General features: G+C 41.8%; 1 protein-coding gene and 1 pseudogene across 4 annotated transcripts in view; both read right to left on the bottom strand.

Annotated features, from left to right (window-relative positions):
* Window positions 1-55: 55 nt before the first annotated feature.
* On the bottom strand, window positions 56-11982 carry LOC116473798 (olfactory receptor 7E24-like; annotated as a pseudogene).
* Window positions 11983-12450: 468 nt separating this feature from the next.
* LONRF1 (LON peptidase N-terminal domain and ring finger 1) overlaps window positions 12451-27582 on the bottom strand; it is a 34804-nt gene continuing 19672 nt past the window's right edge. For 2 of the 4 annotated variants that reach the window (XM_032162442.2, XM_032162443.2), the window contains exons 7-12: window positions 26576-26690; window positions 23049-23170; window positions 20483-20641; window positions 20214-20376; window positions 16849-17001; window positions 12451-13783 (exon numbers count right to left, since the gene is read on the bottom strand). In XM_032162442.2, coding sequence (XP_032018333.1) covers window positions 13625-13783; window positions 16849-17001; window positions 20214-20376; window positions 20483-20641; window positions 23049-23170; window positions 26576-26690 — 871 coding nt within the window. In that variant the 3' untranslated portion in view covers window positions 12451-13624. Of the gene's footprint in view, window positions 13784-16569; window positions 16658-16848; window positions 17002-20213; window positions 20377-20482; window positions 20642-23048; window positions 23171-26575; window positions 26691-27582 lie in introns of all 4 variants that reach the window. The other 2 variants (XM_058442001.1, XM_058442002.1) reach the window with 2 other exon arrangements.

Raw genomic sequence — 27582 nt, 5'->3', positions numbered from 1 at the left:
TGCCTTTTTTAACCCACACTACAAAAGGAATGGAACAGATAGAAAGATATTGAGATTAGACTGTGCTGCCGTGTGGCTGCCGCAGGACACCTTTAATATCCCTGTTTCTCAGGCTGTTGACGAAGGGGTTCAGCATGGGGGTGACCACCGTGTACATCACTGAGGCCACTGCACCCTTTCTAGGGGAAGATGACACACCTGAACTGAGGTACCCTCCAACACCTCTTCCATAAACTCAGCAAACAACTGACAGGTGAGACCCACAGGTGGAGAAGGCTTTATACCTCCCACCTGACGATGAAACCCTCAGAATGGAGGAAACGATTTTATAGCAAGAGAAAAGGGTCCCCGAGATGGGAAGGAAACCAAATACGGCAGCAGGGAAATACATGATGACGTTATTGGTGATGCTGTCACAACATGCAAGATGGGGGAGTTGAGAAGGGTCACAGAAGAAATTAGGAATTTCCACATCCTTGAAGCAAGTCATTAGCAAGGCAATCAAGTTGTGCAGCTAGGAGTCGAAAAGACTGAGAAGAAAAAAAAAAAGACAACAAAACTAGGAAGTCACAGAAACATGGGTTCATGATGGCTGAATGATATAGAGGGTGACAGATGGCTACAAACCGGTCATAGGCCATCACACTCAGGAGCATGTCTCTCTTCCATGCCTCCAAAAATGGCAAAGAGAGACATCTGAGTCAGGCGGCCTGCCTAGGAGATGACTCTGCTGTGAGATTGGATGTCCACAATCATCTCGGGGACCGTGGTGGTGGTGAAACCGATGTCAGGCAAGGACAGGTTGGAGAGGAAGAAGTACATGGGGGTGTGGAGGTGGGAGTCAGGGCTGATGGTCAGGATGATGAGCAGATTCCCCAGCCCTGTGACCAGGCACATGGACAGGAACAGCCCAGCGAGGATCGGCTGCAGTTCTGGATCCCCTGAGAGTTCTAGGAGGAGGCATATAGAGACATCTGTTAGATTCTGTGCGTCTGAATGGTTTAGACACGTTTTGCCTAGAAAGGAGGGTTGAAAAATCAGAAACAAGGAAACCAACACCCGGCATTGCGTCTGCATTTTGGGTAGAGGCAATTCACAAATAATATTTTGAGATTTCAGAGCAATCCACACTCATCAATATTTTGCTGTTCTGACAAACTCAATTGTCTTCTAATGCTTTCATCATTGATTTCTGTTATTCACTTCTTGCTGTACACACCTGCCTTACAGACACTAGATTCAAGAACATTCCAAGAACCAGATCATCATATATAACAAATGCATAACTGCTAGAAAATACAGCCTATCTTGTCCGAAGAAAAATACATAATAAAACCATTCTCTTCACTTGAAGAAAAAGGTTATCCTAATTAAAGGAAATCAAGAACTCAAATATTGTATTTTATTCTACTAGATTGATACAAATTCCCTTGATTTAGAACCTTTATAAACACTGTATAACAGCTGAGACCAGGCCGGGCGCAGTGGCTCATGCCTGTAATCCCAGTATTTTGGGAGGCTGAGGCGAGCGGATCACCTGAGGTCAGGGGTTCGAGACCAGCCTCCACATGGAGAAACCCCGTCTCTACTGAAAATACAAAACTAGCTGGGCACAGTGGTGCATGCCTGTAATCTCAGCTACTCGGGAGGCTGAGGCAGGAGAATTGCTTGAACCTGGGAGGCGGAGGCTGCGGTGAGCCGAGATTGAGCCCTTGCACTCCAGCCTGGGCAACAAGAGCTGAGACCATGTCATCTGGAAATGAAATAAAAGTTGATAGTTCATAAGCAGAAAATAGTTCCACATGCCGGTTAGGTCCTAGATGATGTCATCATTGCGTTTTCTGACTTTTCTCCTTCAAGAGAGTAATTGCTTCCTCAAATCGGTGGGTCTTCTTTGAAAATTCACGTAAGCTATAACTCCTGTCCTTAGCTTAGGTGGACTTAGAGTTTTCATCAGAAAGTTCGGCCGGACGCAGTGGCTCACGCCTGCAATCCCAGCACTTTGGGAGGCCGAGGAGGGCGGATCACAGGGTCAGGAGATCAAGACCATCCCGGCCAACATGGTGAAACCCCACCTCTACTAAAAATACACAAACTTCACCCAGTATGGCGGCGCGCGCCTGGAGCCCCAGCTACTCGGGCGGCTGAGGCAGGAGAATGGCTTGAACCTGGGAGGCAGAGGCTACGGTGAGCGGAGATCACACCACTGCACTCCAGCCTGGGCAAAACTCCGTCTCAAAAAACAAAAAACAAAAAGAATCAAGTAAGTCAAAGTCACACTGATGACAGCCCATTTTTGTGAACCGAGGAAGCGTCAATTCAATAATTCACATAGATTTTGACTTTTGCTATCTCCTATGTGCCAAGCAAGATATAGGCTCTGGGGAATCAGAAACAAAAGAGACTCACTTGTTCCTCTCACAATACTCAGTACTTACTGAGATAAGGACAAAGTAAAATGTCCTGTCTGGAACGCAGGGAAACCAGAACTTCAGGTCGCGGGATATTTCCGTTGAATGGTATGGAGTCAAAGCTTAAAATATTAACGAGTGTACCTAAAATTCACTTTGCCTTGACTTTACGCATCCATCACAGAGAGATCAGGCAGCGGGCACCCACGATCGGTTTAATCATCGCTCGCTTCCATTGGATCAACTAGAAATCCGCTCAGATGAGAGTGCTGAGTCTCAGAGGGTGGACATCTCACCCCCTGCCATACAGAGAAGTAGAAAGGGTGGTATTCCAAATTCATGGCCAGACTCTAAGTCCCGGGTACTCTACTTCATGGTCTTCCAACTCTCAAACAGTCGTGGTTTTGGTTTTGTTTGTGTTTTTGCTTTTTTGAGACGGAGTCTCGTTCTGTTGTCCAGGCTGGAGTGCAGTGGAATGATCTCGGCTCACTGCAACCTCCGCATCCCAGGTTCAAGCTATTCTCCTGCCTCAGCCTGCTGAGTAGCTGAGATGACAGGCGCCCGCCACTATGCCCGGCTCATTTTTTTCTATTTTTAGTAGAGACGGGGTTTCCCCGTGTTGTTCAGGCTGGTCGCAAACACCTGACCTTGTGATTCGCCTGCCTCAGCCTCCCAAAGGGCTGGGATTACAGGCGTGAGCCACCGCGCCCACCTTCCGAAAGTTGTAAGCAGAGCTCAGAGATCTTAACGACAGGCACATCTGAGGAGCATTTTTTGAAACGGTTTCCAGCTTCCTCAATAGGAATGGAAGCCAAACTCTGAACTGATGACTCCTTTGAGGAAGTCGCGAGCTGTAAGGGAAGCCAGGAACAGGGGCAAGGGAGAGATGCGTCCCGAATGATGGTGTGCCCATTCTTTCTGGAACCTTTGATGTGATCTCAGCTGCCCTTTCTCTACTTGACACAGTGATTGTGACACCCACTGGTCTAGCTGTGGTCTACAAGGAACCCCCAAAGGGAAGGGCACAGTGAGCAGGGGCATCGGCCTGAGTGACAAGGATTTGAGAGGGCAGCTTGGATGCAGGGAGAGGATTGGCCAAATGCCATGTGTCTGGACTTAGACTGCCTGGTTCAAATTGGACTTCACCCTTTTTGACTTCATGATCTGGTACAAGGTCTATGGAAATGTGTTGCTCCTTTTCTAGTCTGTAAAATCATCACGAAATGTGCACTCATAACTGGGAGACTACGCAGATGAAATGAAACAAGCTGCATAGAGCACAGAGCTCAGAGCCTGGCCTTTAGGAAGCCCTCAGTAAGGGTTCATGATGCCCTGGTGTCTGTCTTCATCCTCTTTATCCTCATCATCACCTTCATCATCTTTGTTGTCCTTAGGGAATAGTTTAGAGGGACTCATTCCCTGCTGTCATAGGTGAGGTGTCTATGAAAAGGACAATCAGTGGGGGAGGAAGGCAAAATTTTAAATAAGATTTCTGAGACCCCCCACCACAAGCAAGAACAGAAACTCCACAGTCTGCTGAGCTGACAGGTTGCACCTTGGTCTCCTCCCATCTGCCCACCGCACTCTCCTGTTTGTCCTGAGGAGGAGGAAAGAAAACAAGGCTCCCGACCGTCCCTCAGCACTCACTGAACTGCCCTTCCCCTCTGCGGGGCCATGACCGCGGAGAACAGGTCCACTGTCCTCCCTGCGTGGTGTACGATGGAGGCTCAGACTCCATCCTCAAGGCTGGCAAGAAGACAGGGTGAGACATGAGCCTCCTGATACAGGGGATGGGTGTGGAGCCCACAGGACTGGAACCTCACGCTGCAGGGCTGGAGGCACAGACTGAGTATTGACTATTGTATGGCCTGGGGGGCTCAAGGCACAGAGCTCCTCATGAGCCAAAGTCGCCCAAGCTCCCCAATCTCTAAAGATTTCCTCATAAGAATGCAGGAGGAAGAAGAGAAAAGGCAGTGTCCATAGAAGCTTTGGGGCCCTTCCTGTCATCAGGAGGAAGCTTGTGTGTATTCTTCGCTTCTTTCTTTTCTTTTTAAGATCCAATTGCTTTCATTTTCATCTTTCATTATGGGAAAATGTACCATGTATCAATACTAAAAATTGTAAATTTATATGATTTCATCTAGAATGGCCAGTAGAAACATTGACAATTTCCACTATTTCTCAGTTTACAGTTGAATGACATTAAGTACATTCACATTGTTTAGCAAGCATCACCACCGTCATCTCCAGAACAGTTTTATCTTTCAAAATGGAAATTGCACCCATTAACCAAACTCTCCGTTCCTCTCTCTCGCCCACCCCAGAGGCCACCATTCTAATTTGCAACTCTATGAGTTTAACTACTCTAGACACTTGATAGAAGTGGAATCATACCGTGTTGAATTTTTTTTTTTCTTTTGGAGACAGAGCCTTTCTCTGTCGCCCAGGCTGGAGTGCAGTGGCGTGATCTCGGCTCACTGCAACCTCCACATCGTGGGTTCAAGTGATTCTTGTGTCTCAGTCTCCCGAGTAGCTGGGATTACAGGCGTGGGCCACCAGGCCCAGCTAATTCTTGTATTTTTAATAGAGACGAGCTTTCACCATATTGGCCAGGCTGCTCTCAAACTCCTGTCCTTAAGGGACCCGCCTGCCTCAGCCTCCCAAAGTGCTGGGGTTACAGGGGTGAGCCACTGAGCCTGGTCGTGTTTATCCTTTTGGGATTTATTTATTTCACTGACGATAATATCTTCAAAGTTCATCCATGTTGCAGCCTGTGGCAGAAGTGCCTGTCTGGTTTTGTTTTTGTTTTTGTTTTTTGGTTTTGTTTCATTTTGTTTTGTTTTGTGTTTACATCGAGTCTCACTCTGTCGCACAGGCTGGAGTGCAGTGGCACAATCTGGGCTCACTGCAACCTCCGCCTCCCGGGTTCAAGCGATTCTTGTGCCTCAGCCTCCCGAGTAGCTGGGACTATAGGCACACGCCACCACGCTCGGCTAATGTTTTGCATTTTTAGTAGAGACAGGTTTCACCAATATGGCCAGGCTTGTCTTGAACTCCTGACCTCAGGTGGTCTGCCCACCTCGGTCTTCCAAGATGCTGGGATTACAGGCATGAGCCACTGCACCGGCCAGAAGTGCCTGCATTTTGAAGGCTGAATAGTCTTCCATTGTATGAATGAACTGCAGCGTGCTTTTTCATTCATCTGTCCACGAGCCCTTGGGTTGCTTCCACATTTTGGCTGTTGTGAATAATGCTGTTACGAATATGGGTGCACAAATCTCTCTTTCATTCCTGCCTTCTAATTCTTTTTGGTAGGTGCCCACAAATGCAACTGCGGGAACACCTGATCATTCTGTTCCTAATTTTTCCAGTACACGCCATACTATTTTCCCTGTTCCTTCACGGTTTTACATTCCCTGCAATCATATTCGAGCATTCTACTTCCCTCTAGTTTCACCAATGCTTGTTTGTTTATCATATCCATCCTAATATGTGGTATCACATTCTTGGTTTGATTTGCGCTTCCCTACAATTAGTGATTCTGAACATCATTTTAGATGCTTATTGGTCATTACTCTATCTTCTTTAGGGACACGTCTACTCGAGTCTTCTGACCATTGTTAATGGGATGCTTTGGGTTTCTTGTTGTTTAGTTCTAGCTGTTCTTGATATACGATGGACATCAGCCTCTTTACAGAGACATGATTTGCAATTATTTTTCCTAATCCATGGGTTATCTTTTTACTCAGTTCACAGTGTTTTTTGCTGCACAAAAGTCTCTGTCATTTAGATGTAATCCAAGGAATCTAATTTTCTTTTGTTGCCTATGCTTTTGGTGTCATATCCCAGAAAGCATTGCCCAATCTGATGTCATGAAAGTGTGGCCAATGTTTTCTTTTAGGCATATGATACTTTTAGCACTTGGGGTTAGGTCTTTGATCCAGTTTGTGTTAATTTTTGCACCTGGTGACATAGGGTCCACCTTCATTCTTCTGCATGTGGAAATCAAGCTCCTCCAACACCATTTCTTGAAAAGGCTGCTTTTCCACCAATGAGCTTTCTTAGCACTCATGTGAAAAATCATTTGAACATAGAGGTGAGAAGTTATTTCTGAGCTCAAAAACAAACAAACAACAAGGGACAACAGATAAGGATACAGCATGGGCCAGGCGCGGTCGCTCACGCCTGTAATCCCAGCACTTTGGGAGGCCGAGTCAAGCCGATCACCTGAGGTCAGGAGTTCAAGACCAGCCTGACCGACAGGGAGAAACCCCCATCTCTACTACAAACACAACATTAGCTGGGCATGCTGGCACATGCCTGTCATCCCAGCTACTCGGCAGGTGGAGGCAGGAGAATCGCTTGAACCCAGGAGGCAGAGGTTGCGGTGAGCCAAGATTGCACCATTATACTCCAGCCTGGGCAACAAGAGCGAAACTCCATCTCAAAACAAAAAACAAAGAACAAAAAACCAGCATGATTTCAAGAGCAGAAAGAGAAGAGCTTCCAAACCAGCATAATGAGAAAGTTAGGAAGCTTCTTACCAAAGCATCTGCAAATAGACAAGAAATTCTTGTGAACTCAGATTTTCATACGGTACTATCGAACACTAGAACTCACTGATTCCATCTTTCTGTATTTTGGGACCCAATTATCCACTTCACTTCATTCCACATCCCACCCCTTTTCTTCCGAGTGTCTGCTAACCCCCTTTATACTCTCCACCTTCCTGAGATTCCCTTTGTGTGTAGGTGTGTGATGGAGTCTCTTTCGGTTGCCCAGGTTAGAGTATACAGGCACAATCCGGGCTCACTGCAACCTCCGCCTCCCGAGTTCAAGCGCTTCTTGGGCCTCAGCCTCCCGAGTAGCTGAGACTACAGGCACGCGTCACCACGCCCGGCTAATGTTTGCGTTATTAGTAGAGATGGGGTTTCACCATGTTGGCCAGGCGGGTCTCCAACTCCTGGCCTCAAGTGATCCGTGCGACTCGGTCTCCCAAAGTGCTGGGATTACAGGCCTTAGCCACCACATCTGGCCAAGATTTTCTTTTTTGTTCCTACATAGATGTGAGGACATGTAATATTTGTCATTCTGTGTCTGGCTTATTTCACTTAACATACAGACCTGCAATCTCATCCATTTTGTCTGCAGTGGAGAGGATTTTCTTCCTTTTTAGGCTGAATAATACTTCATTGTGTGTGTATACCACAGTTTCTTAATTGAAACAAATTTCTAAAAAGCAAATAGTTTTAAAATGTCTCGGAATGTGAAACTTTAGGGATACTCTGCCCATTTTATTCTTTTCGATTTCCCATTTTGTGTATATGCAAGTGTATAATAAAGCAGCAATCAATGTGTGTAGAGATCTATAACTTCAACAAATGTAAAATGAAAATGCTAAGTGGTGGCTGGGCGCTGTCACCCACGCCTGTAATCCCAGCACTTGGGGAGGCCGAAGCGGGCGCATCATTCAAGACCAGCCTGACCAGTATGGAGAAACAATGTCTCTACTAAAAAAATATTCAGGGGGGATGTTACTCCTAAAGTTACAGGGGTGTACCCCGTGTGATATTGTTCCCAATATTGTAGGGGGATGTTACTCCTAGTGTCACAGGGGGTGTACACCCTTCGATATTGTTTGTAATCTTATAGAGAGACATTACTTTAAATATCACAGTGGGTGTACACACATCGGGTACACCCACTGGGATATTATTTGTAACAACTTTGAGAGATATCACTCCTAATATCACAGTGGATGTACCCCATGTGTGTACACCCTGTGATATTATTTGTAATATCCATGGTAAACATCACTTCTAGTAACCCACAGAGGGTACACCCTGGGATAGTTTTCATAATATCATAGAGAGAGATATTGCTGCTAATAACACAGTGGGCGTACACCATGTGTCTACACTCTGTGATATTACAACTTATATCCTAGGGAGACATTCCTTCTAATATCCAAGCGAGTTTACACCCTGTGATATCATTCATAATATCCTAGAAAGATGTTGCTGCTAATATCACAGAGGATGTGCCCCCAGTGACATTATTCATAATATCCCAGGGAGATGTTACTCCTAATGTCATAGGGGGTGTTCACACTGTGATATTATTCGTAATATCCTAAATGGATGTTACTGCTAATGTCACCACACGTGTACATCCTCTGTATTTGTTCATTATATCCTCGGGCGAGGTTACTCCTACTGTCACACAGGGTGCACTCCCTGTGATATTATTCATAATATCCTAGGTGGATGTTACTCCTCGTGTAACAGGGGCTGTGCGTTTCGTGGTATTATTCACAATATCCTAGAAAGATGTTACTCCTCCGGTTGCAGGGGATGTACACTCTGTGATATTATTAGTACTACCCTAAGGGACATCACTCCAAATGTCACAGAAGGTGTACACTCTGTGATATTACTCGTAATGTGTCAGGGAAATGTACTCCTAACGTCACAGGGCATGTGAGCACAGCCCCTGTATGTTATTTGTAATGTTCTCGAGGGATGTTAATCCTCATATTCCATATGCTGTTAACCATGTGTGAACAGTTTTGTGGTATTCTTCCTAACATACTAGAAGGATGTAACTCCTAACATCACATGGGGTAGATGCCATGAGTGTACACATTCTGTGATATTATTCATAACATCGTAGGGAGATGCTACTCCTAATTGTCCAAGGTGCGTACATTATCTGTGTACTCTCCCTCTGATGTTATTCGTAATATTCTAGGGGAATGTTGCTGCTAATGTCACAGGGAGAGTACACCGTGTGTATGCAACCCTGGTAATATTATTTCTAACAGCTTGGGGGGATGTGGCTCCTAATGTCACCTGGAGTGTACACCATGTGTGTACACCTTCTGTGATATTATTCGGAAATCGCAGAAAAAGATTACGCCTAATGTAACAGGCTGTGTACACTGTGTGCGTCAACCGCCTTTGATATTATTCGTAATATACTAGGGGGATGTGAATTTTAATGTCACAAAGGGTGTACAAAATGTCACAGGGTGAGTATGCCCTATGATATTATTCCCGATATCCAGAAGGATGTTACTTCTAAGGTCACAGGGGGTGTACACCCTTCGATCGTATTTGTAGTCTTATAGGGAGATGTTACTATAAATCTCACAGTGGGCGTACACTGTGTATGCTCACTGTGATATTATTTGTAATATCTCAGAGATATTACAGTTATAGCTCTCTGTGTTATATTACAGAGTTATCTCTCTCTAAGACAGTACGAATGATACCACAGTGGGTGTACCTCATGTGTGTACACCCTGTGATATTATTTGTAATATCCATGGTAAACACGACATCTAATATCACAGAGAGTGTACTCCCTTTGATATTTCTCATACTATCATAGGGAGATATTGCTTCTAATATCACAGTGGGTGTACACCATGCATGTACATTCTGTGATATGATACCTTCTATCCTAGGGAGAGATCTCTCTGACTATCACAGTGTGTGTACACCTTGCGATATTACTCGTAATGTCCTAGAAGGATGTTACTCCTAATACGACAGAGGTGTACACCCAGTGATATTCTTTGTAATATCCTAGGGAGATGTTACTCCTAATGTCATATGGGGTCTACACCGATGATATTCTTCGTAATATTCTAGGGGGATGTTACTTTAAAAGTCACAGGGGGCGTACACCCTGTGATGTTGTTTGTAACATCCTAAGAAGATGTTACCCTTAATGTCACATGGGGTGTACACCCTGTGATATTACTTGGAATATCTTATGGGGATGCTACTCCTAATGTCACAGGCTGTGTACACCCTGTGATATTATTCGGAATATCCAGAGACGTTACTTTTGATGGCACAGACAGGGTCCACGCTTTGATATTTTTTGTCATATCTTAGGGAGATATTACTTCAACTATCACAGCGGGTGTACACCCACTGTGATGTTATTTGCAATACCCGAGGCAGATATAACTTTTAATATCACAGTAGGTGTACACACTACTACAGAGTGGAGCCAATGGGGCGGGAACAGGTGGGAGCCCCACCCCCTACTGAGTTGGCAGGGCAGCAGCCCCACATTCTTGGGTGCAGTTGCAGCCACCCAGCTATGGCTCCAGACCTGGGCATGCCTGCAGTCCCGGAAGCCCCCCTGCCCCCACAGGCTCAGAAGTGCCTGCTCCTGCTTCTCCCCTCTCCTGACACCTGCTCCAATTATGGAGCAAAGTTGAGGCTGAACCCAGGTGCTATCTCAACCTGGCTGGGTGTGCGCATGCTATGGGTGGTGCTGACACACCAGTCCCACCACCTTGGCCCCCTCTGAATTTTGGGCACCAACAAGCAGGGGAGGGAGGCTGAGGGGGCACTGAGGGCAGTTTGGCACAAGCCTCCAGGTGCCTCTTAGTAGGAACAGCCTGGTTGCTGTGGATGGCGTGTTGATGGTGGCACGATGGAAAAGGGTGGGTCCTGGTGAAACCTCACCTTCAAGCCAGAGACGGCCTGAAGCCTGGGGCCTGAACTGCCAGTTCCAGGTGGAGTCCACTGCCTGGAGTAAGAATATATGGTCCTTTTTCCCCCAGCCCACCCGTGGCCGCCCATGGACCGTCAATCAGCCCACACTTCCCCTCCTGAGTCCATAAAAGCCCTAGACTCAGTCAGACTCAAACAGACCCTCAGGACTACCAGCTGCAGGAAGGAGGTACCCACTGCGGGTCTCCTTGACTCTTCTGGGTGACCTGCCTGTGGAAATGAGCTACCCACTGCAGGTCTCTTCTCTGCTGAGAACTGGCCACTCTTTGGGATAACCTGCCTGTGGAAAAGAGCTACCCACTGACGGTCTTCTCTCCACTGAAAGCTAGACACTCATCAAGACGACCTGCCTGCAGAAAGGACCTATCCACTTTGGGTCTCCTGAGAGCTGTTCTATCACTCAGTGAAGCTCCTCTCCGCCTTGCTCACCCTCCAGTTGTCTGTACACCTCATTCTTCCTGGATGCAGGGCAAGAACTCAGGACTTGCTAAATGGTGAAACTGAAAGAACTGTAACACAAACAGGGCTGAAACACGTACCCCCTTTGCCCCCCCACTCACCACATTGTTGGTGACAAGAACAGCTGCAGCTATTTGGGGAGTCCAGACCTAAGGGGTGCCTAAGCCAGGGCTGTGACACCCTCTTTGGAGCTCTGTGGTTCCTGGCATCTCCAAGCTTCTGGGTGTCACAGTGTTCCCCTCGTCCAGATGTGGGTGCCTGCAGTGGAAGCCACATGTGGTACCTCTGGTCCAGCTGCAGCCTCGCATGAAGATGCCCATCCCAACACAGCAGCTGGTGTGCCTGGCTGTGTGCAGTGTCTGGGCCCCGCATGCACTTACCCACACACCGCTCGCTGCTCCGTGCCTGGTTCGCTCTTGGCAGGTGTGGGATCTGGGCTGGTAGCAAAAGCCAAGCACAGCCTGCCAGGCTGAGTGGCCAGAATAAGCCCAGTGGGCATGAGCATTACTCAGGCAGAAGGCGCCATCGGCCACAGATGTTTCTGGCTGGCAAAGTGACACCCCAAGGATCCTGTGACAGGAAGATCACTTGAGCCCAAGAGTTTGAGGCTGCAGCAAGTTATGATTGTGCTACTGCATTCCAGCCTTGGCAACAGAGCAAGATCCTGTCCCTAAAAAAAAAAAGATGACTGACTGACATTTGCAAAATCCTAGCTGAGGAACTGCGGGCAGAAACAGTCCAGTCTATGTAACCAAGAGAAGTCTCAAATGGTGAGGCATAAAAGAAAGAATTTTAGCCTTACCCTAAAGGGACATGGATTTTTAAAAGGTTGAAAAATAGTGCTTTAGGGATGGTTCTGAGGCCTAAACCCTCAATAAATTGCTTTTTTTTTCTCAAAAAATAAAAATGGCCAAAGTTTTTGCAAACCATAGCATATACCTTAATGCCACCAAACCACATGCAAAACTCATCTGTTCTTTAACATATGCAGTTTGGTTCTTCTACTGACTTTTTTTTATAACACTGACCTACAATTTAAGAAAAAGTATTAGGAATTTAGCTTTTATTCAAAATTAAATAAGCAAAAGCAAAAATTTTAAGAAACTTTTACAAATTACTTACATAAAAGAAAGTTAATAAGGACAGTCACAAATTTGCAACAAATAATTACAAAAGTTTCTAGGGCAGCATGAATATAAACCATGTCACAGCATGGTGATCTAACTGTGATATGAATAAGGCATAACTAACATTTGCACCGAGACCAGAATTAAAAACAAAAACAAACTTTAAAAGCTTAGTTCTATATTAAACTTCTTCTCTTTTCCCAGATCCTTAATGGGTTTATACTATGCGTTTTTTTTTAAAACAAACACATCATGTCAAACTATAAATTACATAAATGGGCAGTTAATGTGAAAAGCCCCTTAAAATGTACAAACTAACTGGTACTGAATTGAGTTCTCCCTTTACCTTTATGTACAATTAAATGTAAACCATATTTTCACAGTTTTGAGTGTTTTATGAATAGATGCACAGTACCATGTCAGGTTTACAATTGTTCCTGAAAACTGGCTCTAGGTTCTGCATCCAATGCCTGTCGGCCACTGTGATGCAAGTATTTACATAAATAAGAAACTGTGTCATAGTCAATAGTCAAGACAGTTCAGCAAGAGCAGTATTTCCAACAAAGAATGATCCTCAACAAGATATTTTACATACTTGTGCAAATATAAGCATTAGGACAGATATATCTGAGGCAAATTCAATTTGCAAAAACTTGTATCGCTACTCTTGTAAACTTGGGCAATAAACGACCCTCAGCAAGTTCTGCTCTCTATGGCTTTTGTTTTAAAATTTTAAAGCCAGAGAAAATGCACACACACTACCCAACCCCCACAAGCACGCACGCACGCACGCACACACGCTCTCTCACAGACATACAGAGTTCTTATTTCATTTTAGAGTATGGTACATAGTGCAACTTCACAATGTAGAGGTTCAACACACATTCAGTGCGTGTTTTTCTGTGCAAGTTCTTAGTGGTCTAAATCCTAGTTGAAGGTATTCATTTGCAGAACCACGATTCAGGAGGTTGAAGGAAAAAGAAAAGTTTCATTACATTTCTGAAACCAGCACTAGATGTGCAAAGGCAGCGGACAATCTGGCCATCAACGCAGCCAGATTAGGGTATCTTTAAAGGGAGATCCAAACAGTTAGTTACTTAGATTGGTCTCTAGAAAAATAGGTCAGTATATGCTGTATCTTGGTCAACCGTTCTTTCAAAGACTTCATTGACAAAACCGACAGCTGGTATCGTGGATCTACAGGGAGAACTGCAAGAAGCCACCAACACCATGCAGGTCCATTAGGGGCTGCCTAAAAACAATGGACAGTTTATAGCATTAATAAAACAAGGATTTATGGAACAACAGTAGCAAACCACCAAAAAATTACTACTTATTGAGCACTTCTACTATGTGCCGGGTATTATCTCCAATGTCCTTAACAATTATGCAAAGTATAAAATGGGGGAAACTGAAGCTCAGCAATGTAATGCAAATTGTCCAAGATCTCTCAGCTCATACGTGGCAGAGCCGAGATTCAAATCTAGACCTGACTCTCCATAGTCAACACGCACTCTTTCCTCCTTTTTTTTTTTGAGACGGAGTCTCACTCTGTCGCCCAGGCTGGAGTGCAGTGGCGCAATCTCGGCTCACCGCAAACTCCGCCTCCCGGGTTCACGCCATTCTCCTGCCTCAGCCTCTCCGAGTAGCTGGGACTACAGGCGCCCGCCACCACGCCCGGCTAATTTTTTTTGTATTTTTAGTAGAGACAGGGTTTTACGGTGGTCTCGATCTCCTGACCTCGTGATCCACCCGCCTTGGCCTCCCAAAGTGCTGGGATTACAAGCGTGAGCCACCATGCCCGGTCGCTTTCCTCCTATTACACTAGCAAGGCTTCTCGACCTCAGGCTACTGACACTTTGAGCCAGATAATTCTTTGTTGTGTGTGGCTGTCCTATGCACTAGAGCACATTCCGCAGCATCTCTGATCTCTATCCACCAGATGCCAGTAGCACCTTCCCACCCAGCTGTGACAGCCAAAAATGTCTCCAGGTAATACCAAATATACTGTGGGGGCAACATGCCCCTAGTTGACAGCCACTTTCTTTTTTTTTTTTTTTTTTTTTGAGACGGAGTCTCGCTTCGTCGCCCAGGCTGGAGTGCAGTGGCGCAATCTTGGCTCACTGCAAGCTCCGCCTCCCAGGTTCACGCCATTCTCCTGCCGCAGCCTCTCCAAGTAGCTGGACTACAGGAGCCCGCCACCACGCCCGGCTAATTTTTTTGTATTTTTAGTAGAGACGGGGTTTCACCGTGGTGTTGATCTCCTGACCTCGTGATCCGCCCTCCTCGGCCTCCCAAAGTGCTGGGATTACAAGCGTGAGCCACCGCGCCCGGCCCGACAGCCACTTTCTTGAGCTATATATTTAAAGCATTAAGAAATGTTAATTGAGATTTAAAATTTCCTCAAAGTATTATGGAACCCTTGGAAAGATAGAAGAAAAAGGCTCCAGCTTCCAATTTTCTTCAAAAAAGAAACATATCTCCAGTGAAAAGGTCCTAGTGATGCTGTGAGGGCTGACTATTGGCTATTGAAAAAACTAGAAATTTCCATAAAAGGACTTGTAAGCCACCTTCATTGAACCTTGAATTGCTATTTATCAGACTGAAAATATAAAGCTTCAGAATGACAAAAGGAGCTATGACATCAGTGCTGATCTCAGTAGGCCCCTCTAGAATCAGATTCGGTTTCTATATTTGTATATTGTCTGCTGTCAGCTAAGCATGGCTACCTCCTCATCTGCATTCCACAGACATTAGAAACTGTCTCCTAGAATCCCCTCTCTGTCATAGGGGTCCAGGTTAGATTTGGCCAATGAAAGAAAGGCACTCTTGTTGGGTGTGGAAGCTGGAAGAGAAGCCATTATCCTCTGAAGATTGTTGCAAAGTGCGGGGAGGAACTTACCAGAGAGCTCCTGGAAACCCCTTCCTCCACTGCTGTGGAGTGAGATAGTGGTGTGGATTCACTGGGATTCCTAAGAATTATAGCCACTTCCCCACTAGTTCTTTAGAAGCATGCTGCTGGCGGTTTCTGATGCAGGATCTCTGGTGGCAGATTCCCTGACTTCTGTAGGTGACATCCCTGACCTTCACTCCCACAGCTCTCCCAACTACTATGTGAAGTCTACATCCTGCATCATTCATTCTGGGAATATGAAGGGTGGTTGCTTTTGCTTTCCTACCCGAATCCTCACACAACATAGCTAACAGAAAGCAGTGATAGAGGACAGGATAATAAAAGGCAAGGGTGATGAAGGTGATGGGAAAGTCATGTTGAATTTTTCTATAAGCTGTTTTGTTATTTAAAATTTCTTATTCAATATTGTTCTTATCAAAGCCTATTTCTATGATGTTTAATCAGATTCAAGTAATCAGTTAAAACAAATAGATGTCAACTGATAATATGCTAAACAGAATGAATACTAAATTTGGAGATGGCCTAATGTTGGTGTTTCAGGTTCAGGTGAAGGATTCAGTTGGGATTCAGACAAATGTGGACCAACCCTTGAAAATGGGAATGAGGCAGTGTGCATTACAATGAGATCTATTATCTCTCCATCTTCACATATTTACTGACAGCCATTCCTTTGTAAAATCTATCACCTTCTGATCAAAAACATTTAATTCAATTCAAAATGCTTATGCCTAAAACGTAGTGCTTTAGTGAGTCTATGATCAGATTTTCCTGGAGCCAGACCCTTCTTTTATGCCTCCTGCAGTTTTGCTTGCACAGAAAGTGACAGATACACATTCATTCGACTAAGCTTAAGTGTAAACCCTAAGTACCAGCAAAGACTAAAAGAATAATAGTTTCACGAGGAGTGAGGTATTAAACATGAAGAGACAAAAATGAATTGAAGTGGTTGGGTCAAATGTTGGGAGATAAAAAGAAAGGTGAGAAAAGATGTTTTAAATGTATAGAAAATGGTAAGTCTCTCTGCTGTCAAAGAATAACATCAACAGGGGATGGGTTTGAAGGCATGGTTAGTTGTCTCACAGTCACAGTTTCTAGATAATAACATCCTGTTTTTAATTCCTTACCCCTCCTAAAAATCCTCTTAACGACTTGCTCCCTCTCTGGCGCTCTCTCCTGCAGGCATCTCAGCTGACACCTATTTCCAGCCTCTACCTGTACAGAATGTAGTGGAGACCACTGCTCTAGAGAACTCATGATTGCAAAGACCAGGTGGGGCTGGCACGGGGGAGGGGGCAGTCAAAGAAAAAGGAGGTCAGAAAGGACAATGAAAAAACAAATGTAGAAGTTTGCAAATTTGGGTTTACAAAAAAGTGACTTTTGGAAGAACAGAAAAGCCACCATACCTGAAGGTTTTCCTCCCTCTCAGGCATTGATCCAAAGTGCTGAAGAATTTGGCTTCGAAATCTGTCTCTTAAATTCTGAAACCAGCTGCAGGCTTGAGAGTAAACCAAATCATGAAGCTCTCTGAGATTCTTAATCTCATCTTCATTCTCAACCTAGAAATACAATAGTCGGTAAGACTTCTGTGTCTAATCCCCCATCCATATGCCATATGCCAACCGACACAAATGGAAAAAGGCATGAGAAAAACAGGGCAATACCTGTTTCAGTGCTGACCTCCCAGAAAGTATTATTCCTATGCTATAATACATATTTCTGTCTCATATAGGGCTGACCAGACTAAAGAAAGACAGCAAGGCCTGACCTATGCCAAACCTTGCTGACTTAGCAGTGCAATATTGCAGAACCCTACAACAGCCCCCAAGTTGGAGGAGCAACATTGAGAGTGAGTTTTGGTTCAAAGGTCTACACTAATTTGGAATTCCATTTGTCTTTATGGATCAATGGCTTTTGAAAGCAGTGGAACAAAAAAGTGGATGATAGTTGCTACAAAAAAAGAAAAGATAAGTGGTTAGGGTGTACATGACATGACAGAAAGTAGTAACAGGAGGAGTCCAGGCACAGTTACATCTTTTACTAGGGAACTGGGTCAAAACACAAAAACAAACGAAAAGCTACAACAAATAAGTTAGCATATAAAGCCAGTATGTCAGAGTCAATTACACAATGATGAACTTCTGCTGGAAAGGCCCAAGGCTATGGCTACCTCTGGAACCCCTCAGTGTATTCTTTAGACTACTGGGTCACCAAACTGCAAATGTAAAATTCATTGCATCAGGCTTCCATCCTGAGATAGAAGAGTAGTCTCAGAGAACACAGGTGGGAAGATCTAAGTTTAATTTATCCATCTTATATCGATTTCTTTAATGCACACTTACATCCCACTTGCTATGTGCCAGGTCGTGCTCTGTCTCATATGCACAAACTCATCTGAAAAAATACCAGGCCTGACTCAGCCTTTCATACTTCAAGGATGACTCATTTAAAAACAACAAAGGGACTCCAAAAACATTTTGAAATATAAAAATAAGACTACAGCACACCAGAGACAAAAAAGCATACTTTTTACTTTTGAAAGATTTGAAATGAAAATTAAAACTAAAGTTTAAAGAGCATCTGTTTTGCATAACAATATGAATGTACTTAATGCCACTGAAGTGTGCACTCAAAGATGGTTAAAATGGTAAATTTTATGTATATTTTAGCACAATAAAAATAAACTTTTAAAAAAGGTAGAGGAGCCACACAATTGAAGAATTTTGGTCCTGAAATGACTATACAAGATTCGGGCCCTTGCTAACATACACTGATAGGAGCAAGAAACAACTTAAGCCTTGTTACATCTTTTTTTTTTTTTTTTTTTTGTTAAAGCATCTGCTTTGCACCCTCACAAAATTCAAGAAAACAAATGACAGGCTCTGGTAAACAAGGAATGATAACAATTATAAGAGTCTGTGATGAGCCGGGCGCGGTGGCTCACGCTTGTAATCCCAGCACTTTGGGAGGTCCAGGCGGGCGGATCACAGGTCAGGATATCGAGACCACGGTGAAACCCCGTCTCTACTAAAAGTACAAAAAAATTAGCCGGGCGTGGTGGCGGGTGCCTGTAGTCCCAGCTACTCGGAGAGGCTGGGGCAGGAGAATGGCGTGAACCCGGGAGGCGGAGCTTGCAGTGAGCCAAGTCTCTGCCTGCTTTTTGGCTAGCTCCATTTTAAAAGCAAGCTTTTAAAGTCAAAGAACTTTACTGTGATAATTTTAACAGAACTTAATACTTCACTAGAAGTCATAGAAAACAGAATTATATTAAGAAGAGGAAAATTTGCTATATAAAACAAATTTGAGAAGGTTTTCCGGAAGGGACAAGAAAATCATTATATAGATGAAGACATTATGATGAGGAAAAATTACTAGACATTCAGAGGACCAAAGAGGACTCGTTTATAAATACCAAATCTGTAATACTTTTAGAATGTGATTCTATTGCCTACATGTTTGTAAGTATTAATACATATAGTCATGTAATTTACCCATATACTCAAGTGATTCTGTCATCATATCCAATATGTGAAGACATACATTTACATAAAACTGAAATATGGTTATTAACTTTACAAAGAACCTTTAGCAAGTGATTCCATTAACCAAGTATGCCTGAGGCACAGATTATATCAATCAACTCAAAATTTCAACTCACACAATACTTTCGGCCAACTGCACAAGACAAAGTACCTCCATATTTTTATAGTAAGATAGGACTGCCAAAGTCAGACTAATCAGGTTTATCAGCAGAGAGCCAAATGGCATAATGATAAAGCTCAGAGTCTGAGTCAGAGAGTTTGCTTTAATCATTTTTGTTACATTATCTATAGGATCTCAGGCAAATTAATTAAAACCTCTGAATTGTACTTTCCTCATCTACTATTTCATAGAGTTGTGAAAATTCTATGAGTTAATGTTTGTGAAAATACCTAATGCCAATATCCAATAAATGTTGACGAAATGAAGGGCCTAAACAGATCAATGAACAAGTGAAGGGATAAGATCTATGTTTTTATAATGCCTTTCCAAAAGAAATTGCCTTCAAATTTCTATTTGTAGCATCATGAGTCACTTCTCCGGTTCCTAAGGTAACTGCAGTAGGTAAACTGGGTATTGCAAACATCAAAAGGGCCACATTAACCCTATTATAGAAAGACATCACAAAAACGCTACCCCAGTAAGATATCACCAACATGTACACTGACAGCGCTTTCTATGTCTGCCCCAGGGTCTTCACACAGCATTCAACTCTATTTTTATCATTAAGGTTATCTTAGGCACAAGAACAATCTTAATATATAAAACAATTCTTGTAAGATTTGATGTGTTTACATTTACATCAAATTTCAATCTACTAATTCCATGAGCTTCAACTACTAATACATTCAATAAAACAGGGCAGAAATGTAAACCTTTCAAAACTTAGATGGGTTGTAAGTTCAACTTATTCAACCACTATTGTTAAGTACCTATAATGTGTATACACACATGCACATGTGTACATATACACATACATTCTAGGCACTGGCTTGGTTGTTAAGCCTGTAGAAATAAAGAGAATCTATGTTCTAGTCTTCCAAGTTCTCTTAGAATGTGCAACAATTTCAGAGCAAGATACGAAAAAGGTAACTTGGAGCACATTCTCATAACAGTGGTAAGGCTCTCTGCTAAGAACTGGTTCATGCACCTAGAAAATAGCCTGCATGCCTGTACCAATCCCTGGAACAGGATATACGAAAGTATGCTGGCAAAGCACATTTTAAAATACCTTAACATCTTCCAGATATTCAATGTCGGCAGTGCAATATCCATCTTTCATTCCTCTTTTTAAAACCCTAAACCGCTTTCCTCCAACTGTATCAACCACAGACCTTCCATCAGGTAAGAAATGCACATTTCTAATTTGTAACATACAACCATAATCTGCAAAACTAAAAGAAAACCTTGATTAGTAACAAAGTTGAAACACAAACATGCAAGTTCTCATCCATATTGAGAGGTCTAACATAAATACATTTAAGTTCACAAAAAGCATACCTATTTTGTGCATCACTGACACACATGCCAAACTGTTTGGTTCCAGTCTGTATACTTCTTCGAATCATCAATCTATATCTTGGCTCAAATACATGGAGAGGGCAAGGCACAGTGGGGTAGGCCATAGTGCAAACAAATATTGGAACATTCTTGGTCAAGCTAAGGGAAAAACAGTTTAATTACTAGAATTCATACAAGAAAAATATTACCAAACACATACAAAAAATGAGTGAGGTTTATAACAGTAATGAACTAATGTAAAGCAAAAAAAGAATTAGTTCTAAATAAGGTGGTTTTTATTCCTGGCAAGAACAAGAATCAGCACCCCGTTCATTAAGCTCACACTGATGAAATACTAATACTAAAAACCTGCTGTGATCCTCGTATTTGTAAGAGTAAATTGAATTTTTAAGACACGAGATTATCTTACAGAGCTACGTATCTTTATGCATCAAGAGAATTTAAGTAATATTTTATATTAAAATCTGTTTTAGATATTTTTAACATGACAATAAATACCTTTTATCCAAACACTCATAGTTACTCTTAGATAACAAAAGTGAACCCCCACAACAAAGAGCAAATAATTAAAAATTCTTAGCCATTATGTTCAAACACAAGGATCAGAAAACATATTCTGATAACATTTTTTCCAAGTAATTAAAATGATACAACATTTTTCATTGCCAGATTGGTAGAAAGAAAGAGAAGGATAAAGGCAATGCCCAGTTCTGTCTGAGGTATGGGAAAACTGGCAGCATGGGGACAGTCTGAAACAGCACAGGCACGCTAAAGAACATGGCTACAGACAGCAGAAATGTTACGTTGTTGGAGGAAATGTTCATGTTCTTGGAACCAACCAGCTTATTTTCAGACATGAGTGGACAAGTGCTATATGAATGTTCACTGTAGCAATGTGGATAGTAACCAAATTGTACAATCATAAAGAGGAGACTAGTAAGATCAATTATGGTACATCCATAAAACAGAATACTGTGTTTCCATTAAAAGATGATGTGTAAGAACTGAATTAGAAGAAATGCTTAAATTAATGAGAGGAGCAGGTTTTAGATACCGATCATGAATAACATGATCCCATCTTTGTTCAAAGCCTATTTATACATACTACATTCAAGTTTGGAAATATGTATGCCAAAATGCCAATAGTTGATTCCCTTTGGGCTGCAGATTATGGCTTTTTTTAAATGCTCATTTGTATTTTTGAGTTTTTTTTCAAAATGAACATCAATTACTTATACAGACACAAGGTGAAACATGTTTAAAATATGTGTTTTAAGAAACAGCCCCATTAGTAAGCGGCTGGACACCCTGTCGCTTCTCTTCTCTCCAACACGCAGCTCTGTCTGTGTGACTCCCTCCTCTGTCCTTTGAGTCTACCACTCTTCCGTGGGCGGGCTGGTTGTGTCACTGTGTTTAAATTTTCAAAAGTATAACTGCAGCTTTCTTAAATCTAGATGCTTCAGCATTGATCAGAAAGGTTTATAATTGTCACATCAGAGTATTTTATAAATCACACAATAAAATATCAATTCTGTGAGAAGACAAATCAGTATCTATTTCTACAAAGAAAAGAATGGAAATCTTTCTTCTGTGGAAGGCCCCTGGCTCACTGAAGACATCTGATGGGCACATGTTGAAAAAGGAGTCCACAAGCACAGCTTTTGTTAGAAAGTAACATATAAAATGTTCAATTTATACTTTTGAAAAAAAATGGAAACAAAAAGTTGTTAAATAAAACAGCATATAAATATTATAATTTTGTTTTTTAGTGTGTTTAATTAAAAGAGAATAAAAGAAATAGAGTAAAGAAATTAAAAACCCGTGAATAAAATTTAAAGAGACCCAAGTGACTGGTCAAAGAGGGAAAGACATTTAGGGAAAAGAAAGGGAGAAAAACGGGAAAGAAAAACAGAAAAGGGACAACAAGCAATGCCTGGCCCTGCCTACCCAGCTCCATCAGCTGCTGCGTTCTTTGCAGAGTGGTCTGCGTTACCGAATCTCAAAGTTACCTCGAGATTTTCACCCTCCCTACACCAACTCAGTTGTGCTCCCAGTCAGTATCTTCATTAATTGAGGATTTGGCCTTGAACACCCCTCTTCCAATTTCAATCTCAGATCTCAAAGTTTGGAAAGCTCCCCTCCGGGCCTCCATGTGACAGAAAATCCCCTGCTAATCTAGGTTACTGACCCTCAACCTTCCTCTTGCCCTACCATGACACATGAGAGACGCCATCACCACCAATGTCACTGTCACCAGCGCCCCCTCTTTATTTCCCATTCCACTGCCTGATGGCACTGTAGGAAATTCCTCCCCCGCCTAAAATACTGCTTCAGCCCACAGAGCTGAGTCAATAACTCCCTATAAAACATCCGGATGTTACCAAGTGAACTTTTATAAAATTCTGTCTGTTGAGGACCACGGAAACAGACCAATACTTCTTGACTAGACTGAGATGAACTAAAGACAGGATCCAGCTTGCAGTGAGGTTTTTCCTTACTATTAAAGGGTAGTAGTTCATAATTTTTTTTATGAGAAGAAACTTACTGTGAGAGTTCAGCAGTTTCTTCATCATATATTTTTTTTCTCTCAGACAGTTCATCAGGCAGATACTTCACTATTAATTCTTCCAACAGCTGTGTGACACAGTACCTCCTATCTGCTAGATACTAAAAGACAATATTATTTTACATTCCAGCAGTGGTTTTCCTACAGTATAAAACAGGCAACACAGTTAACTGATATATTAAAGCCTTTATTACATACTTATACCATCAATTCTGGATTAATTAGTGAGGGGAACATTACAATGGATGATGCTAAGCAAAAAAACCTGTCTGAGGCTTTGCTCAAGAGCATTAAAGATATTTGGCTGCAACCTGAACCAAGCCTTGTACAGAAGAACTCCTTCCTGCTGTGACCACAGCTTCTCTATTAGCCGCAGAGGGCCCTGCCCCGCCATCTTCCACAACAGAGGCCCTTTTCCATCTGACAGCTCACGGGCACTAAACTTCATTTTAACTGAGATACAAAAAGGGGATAAGGAATAAATAAAATAACACATTTGCCTTAAGAAAAGCAAAACATCTGTTTTGTTCCCAATTTCAGACACAGTCTCTAGATAATTTTTCTTTCAGATTTTTTTTCCACTGTCACCCACTACTGAGTAAAGGAGCGGACCTCAACTCTGTCCTTGAGTGACCCAAGGAAGGTGCGTTTCTTGGGACACTATCACCCAGACCCTTATCAAGATATTGCTTTTCCTATATGATCCATCCATCCCAGCTCTATATAAAATCTTACATTTGCGCTGACCCCTAAATACTCTGAAAAAGTACTATCCTCAGGCATTTTTGTGTCATTCTCTATTCCAACTTACAAAAGCCATCTCTCTCACTCCTGCCTATGAAAAACTCCTGCCTATGTCTATCCTTCAAGGTCTGACTCCAATTTTACCTTTTTCACAAACTCTTCCTTAATTATTTTTTTCTTTCCCAAGAACCCATATTTTACTGTTTTTACCACATAGTAGGCATTGTAGCGTGTAGTATATGTACACAGACACATGGCATCTCTGTAGTTAAACTAAAAATTGCTTAGGGTAGGGCCAGGGACATGGTCAGGGTGTATGCACAGAACTTTGTACAAAGAAAATGCCCAATACATATTTATTTCACAAAATTAGTGAGGAAAACCTCCTGGGAAACTATCACAAGATGAAGCCATCCTTGAATCTGCAGTCAGTAAAAGCAAGGGTTTTGTCATTATCCAACGGAGAATAGATGGGGAAATGCGAGAGGTTGGGAAATTGGTGGTGGTTTTCCAAGTTGAGCATGAATCAGGGCTTGTTAAAATACAGACTAATGAGCCCTATGCCAGAGTCTCCGAGCATATGGGGTAGGGTCCAAGAATCTATGTTTCTAACAAGTTGTCAGGTGACAGATGCTGCTGGTCAGGGGAGCATGGGGAGAGGTGGCCTTGGGCAGGTAGTATATACACAGATAATAAGTGTTTATCACAAAATTAATTAAATTAGATATCATAAAAGCAATTCCATTATCATTTTCTATTAAGTTAATAAAAATGTTTAAAAATCTAGGGAAATACAGCCACTCTTACATTACTGATAAAAATCTCAATAAATGTAACATTTCTGGGGATGAGGCAATCCAACAACTGGTTTTAAGGGCTTTATAAATATATGGCTTTTGATCCAATAATTCACCTCCCAAAAATTTAACCTAAGGAAATGGTTATTGCCTTATTTAAGAAAAGCAAAACGTCTGTTTTGTTCCCAATTTCAGACACAGTCTGTAGATAATTTTTCTTTCAAATTTTTCTTCCATTGTCACCCACTATTGAGTAGAGGAGCAGACCTCAACTCTGTCCTTGAGTGACAGATACATAATATCTGTCATAACATCTTTGATTATATAAAGATGCATAAAATCATTAATTTTAAATGATGTTGGCAAAATCATGGTATATAAAAAAGAGAACAGGAAACCTTATATATGCAACAACAAGGAAATGTTACATCACTGGACTATTATGCTGCTATAAAAACCATGTATCTAAAATAGATGGAAATGGAAAAATGAGCAAAATAAAATGACAAGTAGGAAGAATGTAAAACTGAACAGCATACCAATATTTTTTTAAAGTATATGTATTTTGAATTTACAAATTATATTATGCAGGGTATCTTCAAAGTCGGAAACAGGATATTGCTAAATAGTATGTTAGTTATACTTTCAAAAAATATGCTTAGTATACATTTTTCAATCTCCAGCCATTTTTTAAAGAGGGAATATCCCTAATCAAAGCAATAGATCTAATATTATGCCAAAAACCGCAATTACTTAATTGCACCAACCTAAGAGTTAATCTGGAAAAACAAGCATCACAGTTATCCTGGGGAGTATTTAAATAAAGTCTGGAAAAATAGCATGTTTAGAGTACTTCATCTAAAAACACTGAGCATATTAGCTGACAATGTAACTAACAAACTCTTTTAAGAATAAATTTATCTGATGTTTCCTGACTTTGAGAACATTCTAAATATGCTTTCGTTTTACACATCAGTTTGTTATATATGTAAGACACATATCAAATGTAATAACAGACATGCTATTATGACATCTGTACTGAGTTGTTTTCTATATAGGAAATACTGTATGTATATTCATAATGGTTTTATGAATTTTTCAATTCATATTTGGAAGATACCTTTTTTTAAGCAATCCTGTCAATCATCAGAGACAGAATCACTTTCCCCAATCAATGCTACAAACTGCAATTGCCTCTCAGAATCACAGGGTGATCTGCAGTCACTCAAGCACGATTAAGAGGGTGCTCTCTCCTCATCAATTAGAGAAGACATCCACTGAGATCTAGCTACTTTCCTATCACAGGTTATTAGCACTGATCACTGACTCTACAAGAAGCAGAATAGGAAGCTGTAACTCCCTCTCTTCTTTCCAATCTACCAATTTTCTAGAGCTGCACTGTCCAGTGTCACAGCCATTAGTCACATGTGCCTACTTTAAGTTAATAGAATGTAAATATAGTTCCTCAGTCGCACTAACCATATTTAAAAGCTTAATAGGCAAACATGGCTAATGGCTAATATATCAGACAGCAAAGATATGGAACATTTCCATCAATGCAGAAAATTCTATTGAATAAAGTTGTTCTAGATGTTAAGGAAGCTGAAACAGTCCTCATATCTGGCTTATTATTGAGGATTGGACGCAGGGCAATAGGGTTTCCCCAGTGTAGTCATCACCAAAATTGAACTTATCCCTGACCAGGTAACTAACCATACCCACTTATGTTTAAAAAAAAAATTAAGTACAACGGGTTTGGTCTTCAGCATCTGTCTTCTTTCCCCCCATCCTCTTCAACCTCAAGTTTCTCTAACATTAGCATATGGGTAATAAAACATTATCCTTGTTAGTCACTCAGAATATAGAATGTAATTCTGAACGTGATCATCACTATTTCTACGGCTGAACAGAAATTAAACCATGCCACCAAACTTAAGACCAACAAACACGTATACAAATATTTACCTCTTTTAAGCTTTCTTTGCAAAGAGGACAATATGGTGCATGATCTAAACAACGCTCAAGACAATTCTTACAGAATGAATGTCCACAAGGGGTTGTTACTGGCTCAAAAAACAACCTGAAATCAACCAAGATACATGTTAGTTTTCACATTAAACTATCCACAGAAAAGCTTGTACTACTATAGAACCATAACACTAATCTCTATTTAAAGGAGGAAGAAGGAGGGCCCAGCAGGCAGGAGAGGAGGGAAGGGGCAGTGATAAGTGTAACCATACCCTCCAGAATGTTTTAAAACTTCTCCATCAACAAAGGCCTCCTGCCAAGGGCCTAGAGCCAAGGGCCTAGAGCTGTCCTGAATAACGCAACAGCCCCTGGACACTATGGCTACTAAGCACTTGAAATGTGGCTAGTACAAGCTGATATGTGCAGTGAATGTAAAATACATACCAGATTTCAAAGACTTTCTGCAAAATAAATAATGTAAAATACATCATTAAAAATTATTAGTTAGCTTTTGTATAGCCTTTAGATTCCTATTTTAATATCAACTTAAAAATGATTCCTTAATAGGTTTGTAAGAGGCTTATGATATAAAACTCATAAAAAGAATGATCTAATAAATAATGCAGTTGAATCCTAACGTTAGGCTTAATACTAAATGTATTATTCAAACATTACAGAAAAACTAGTTTTACTTATTTTCTGAAACATGATAGTTTTGAATTTGCTAGAAATAGATTTAGAGGTACTTTAGGAACTGTTTAGTAGAATCCCCTCACTTCATAGATGAAGAAACCAAGGCTCAGAATTAAGCCTTGCTCAGGAATGTAACTGCTACCAGCCTAGTGTGACCAGCACTAGTCCTCCTGACCTCGTATGAATCTTTTGATCCTACACAATTCACGTAAATGAGAAACGTTATTTCAAAACATTTAGCCTTTTAGAATTATAGCATTCTGAACAATGGAAATCCTTATCCTTATGTGACTTTAAAAAGACTGTATGGT

The sequence above is a fragment of the Hylobates moloch genome, unplaced genomic scaffold, assembly GCF_009828535.3.
Source record: "Hylobates moloch isolate HMO894 unplaced genomic scaffold, HMol_V3 SCAFFOLD_8, whole genome shotgun sequence".
Classification (NCBI taxonomy): domain Eukaryota; kingdom Metazoa; phylum Chordata; class Mammalia; order Primates; family Hylobatidae; genus Hylobates; species Hylobates moloch.
Note: the sequence above shows the minus strand (reverse complement) of the source record. Positions and strands in the feature narration are given on the sequence as shown.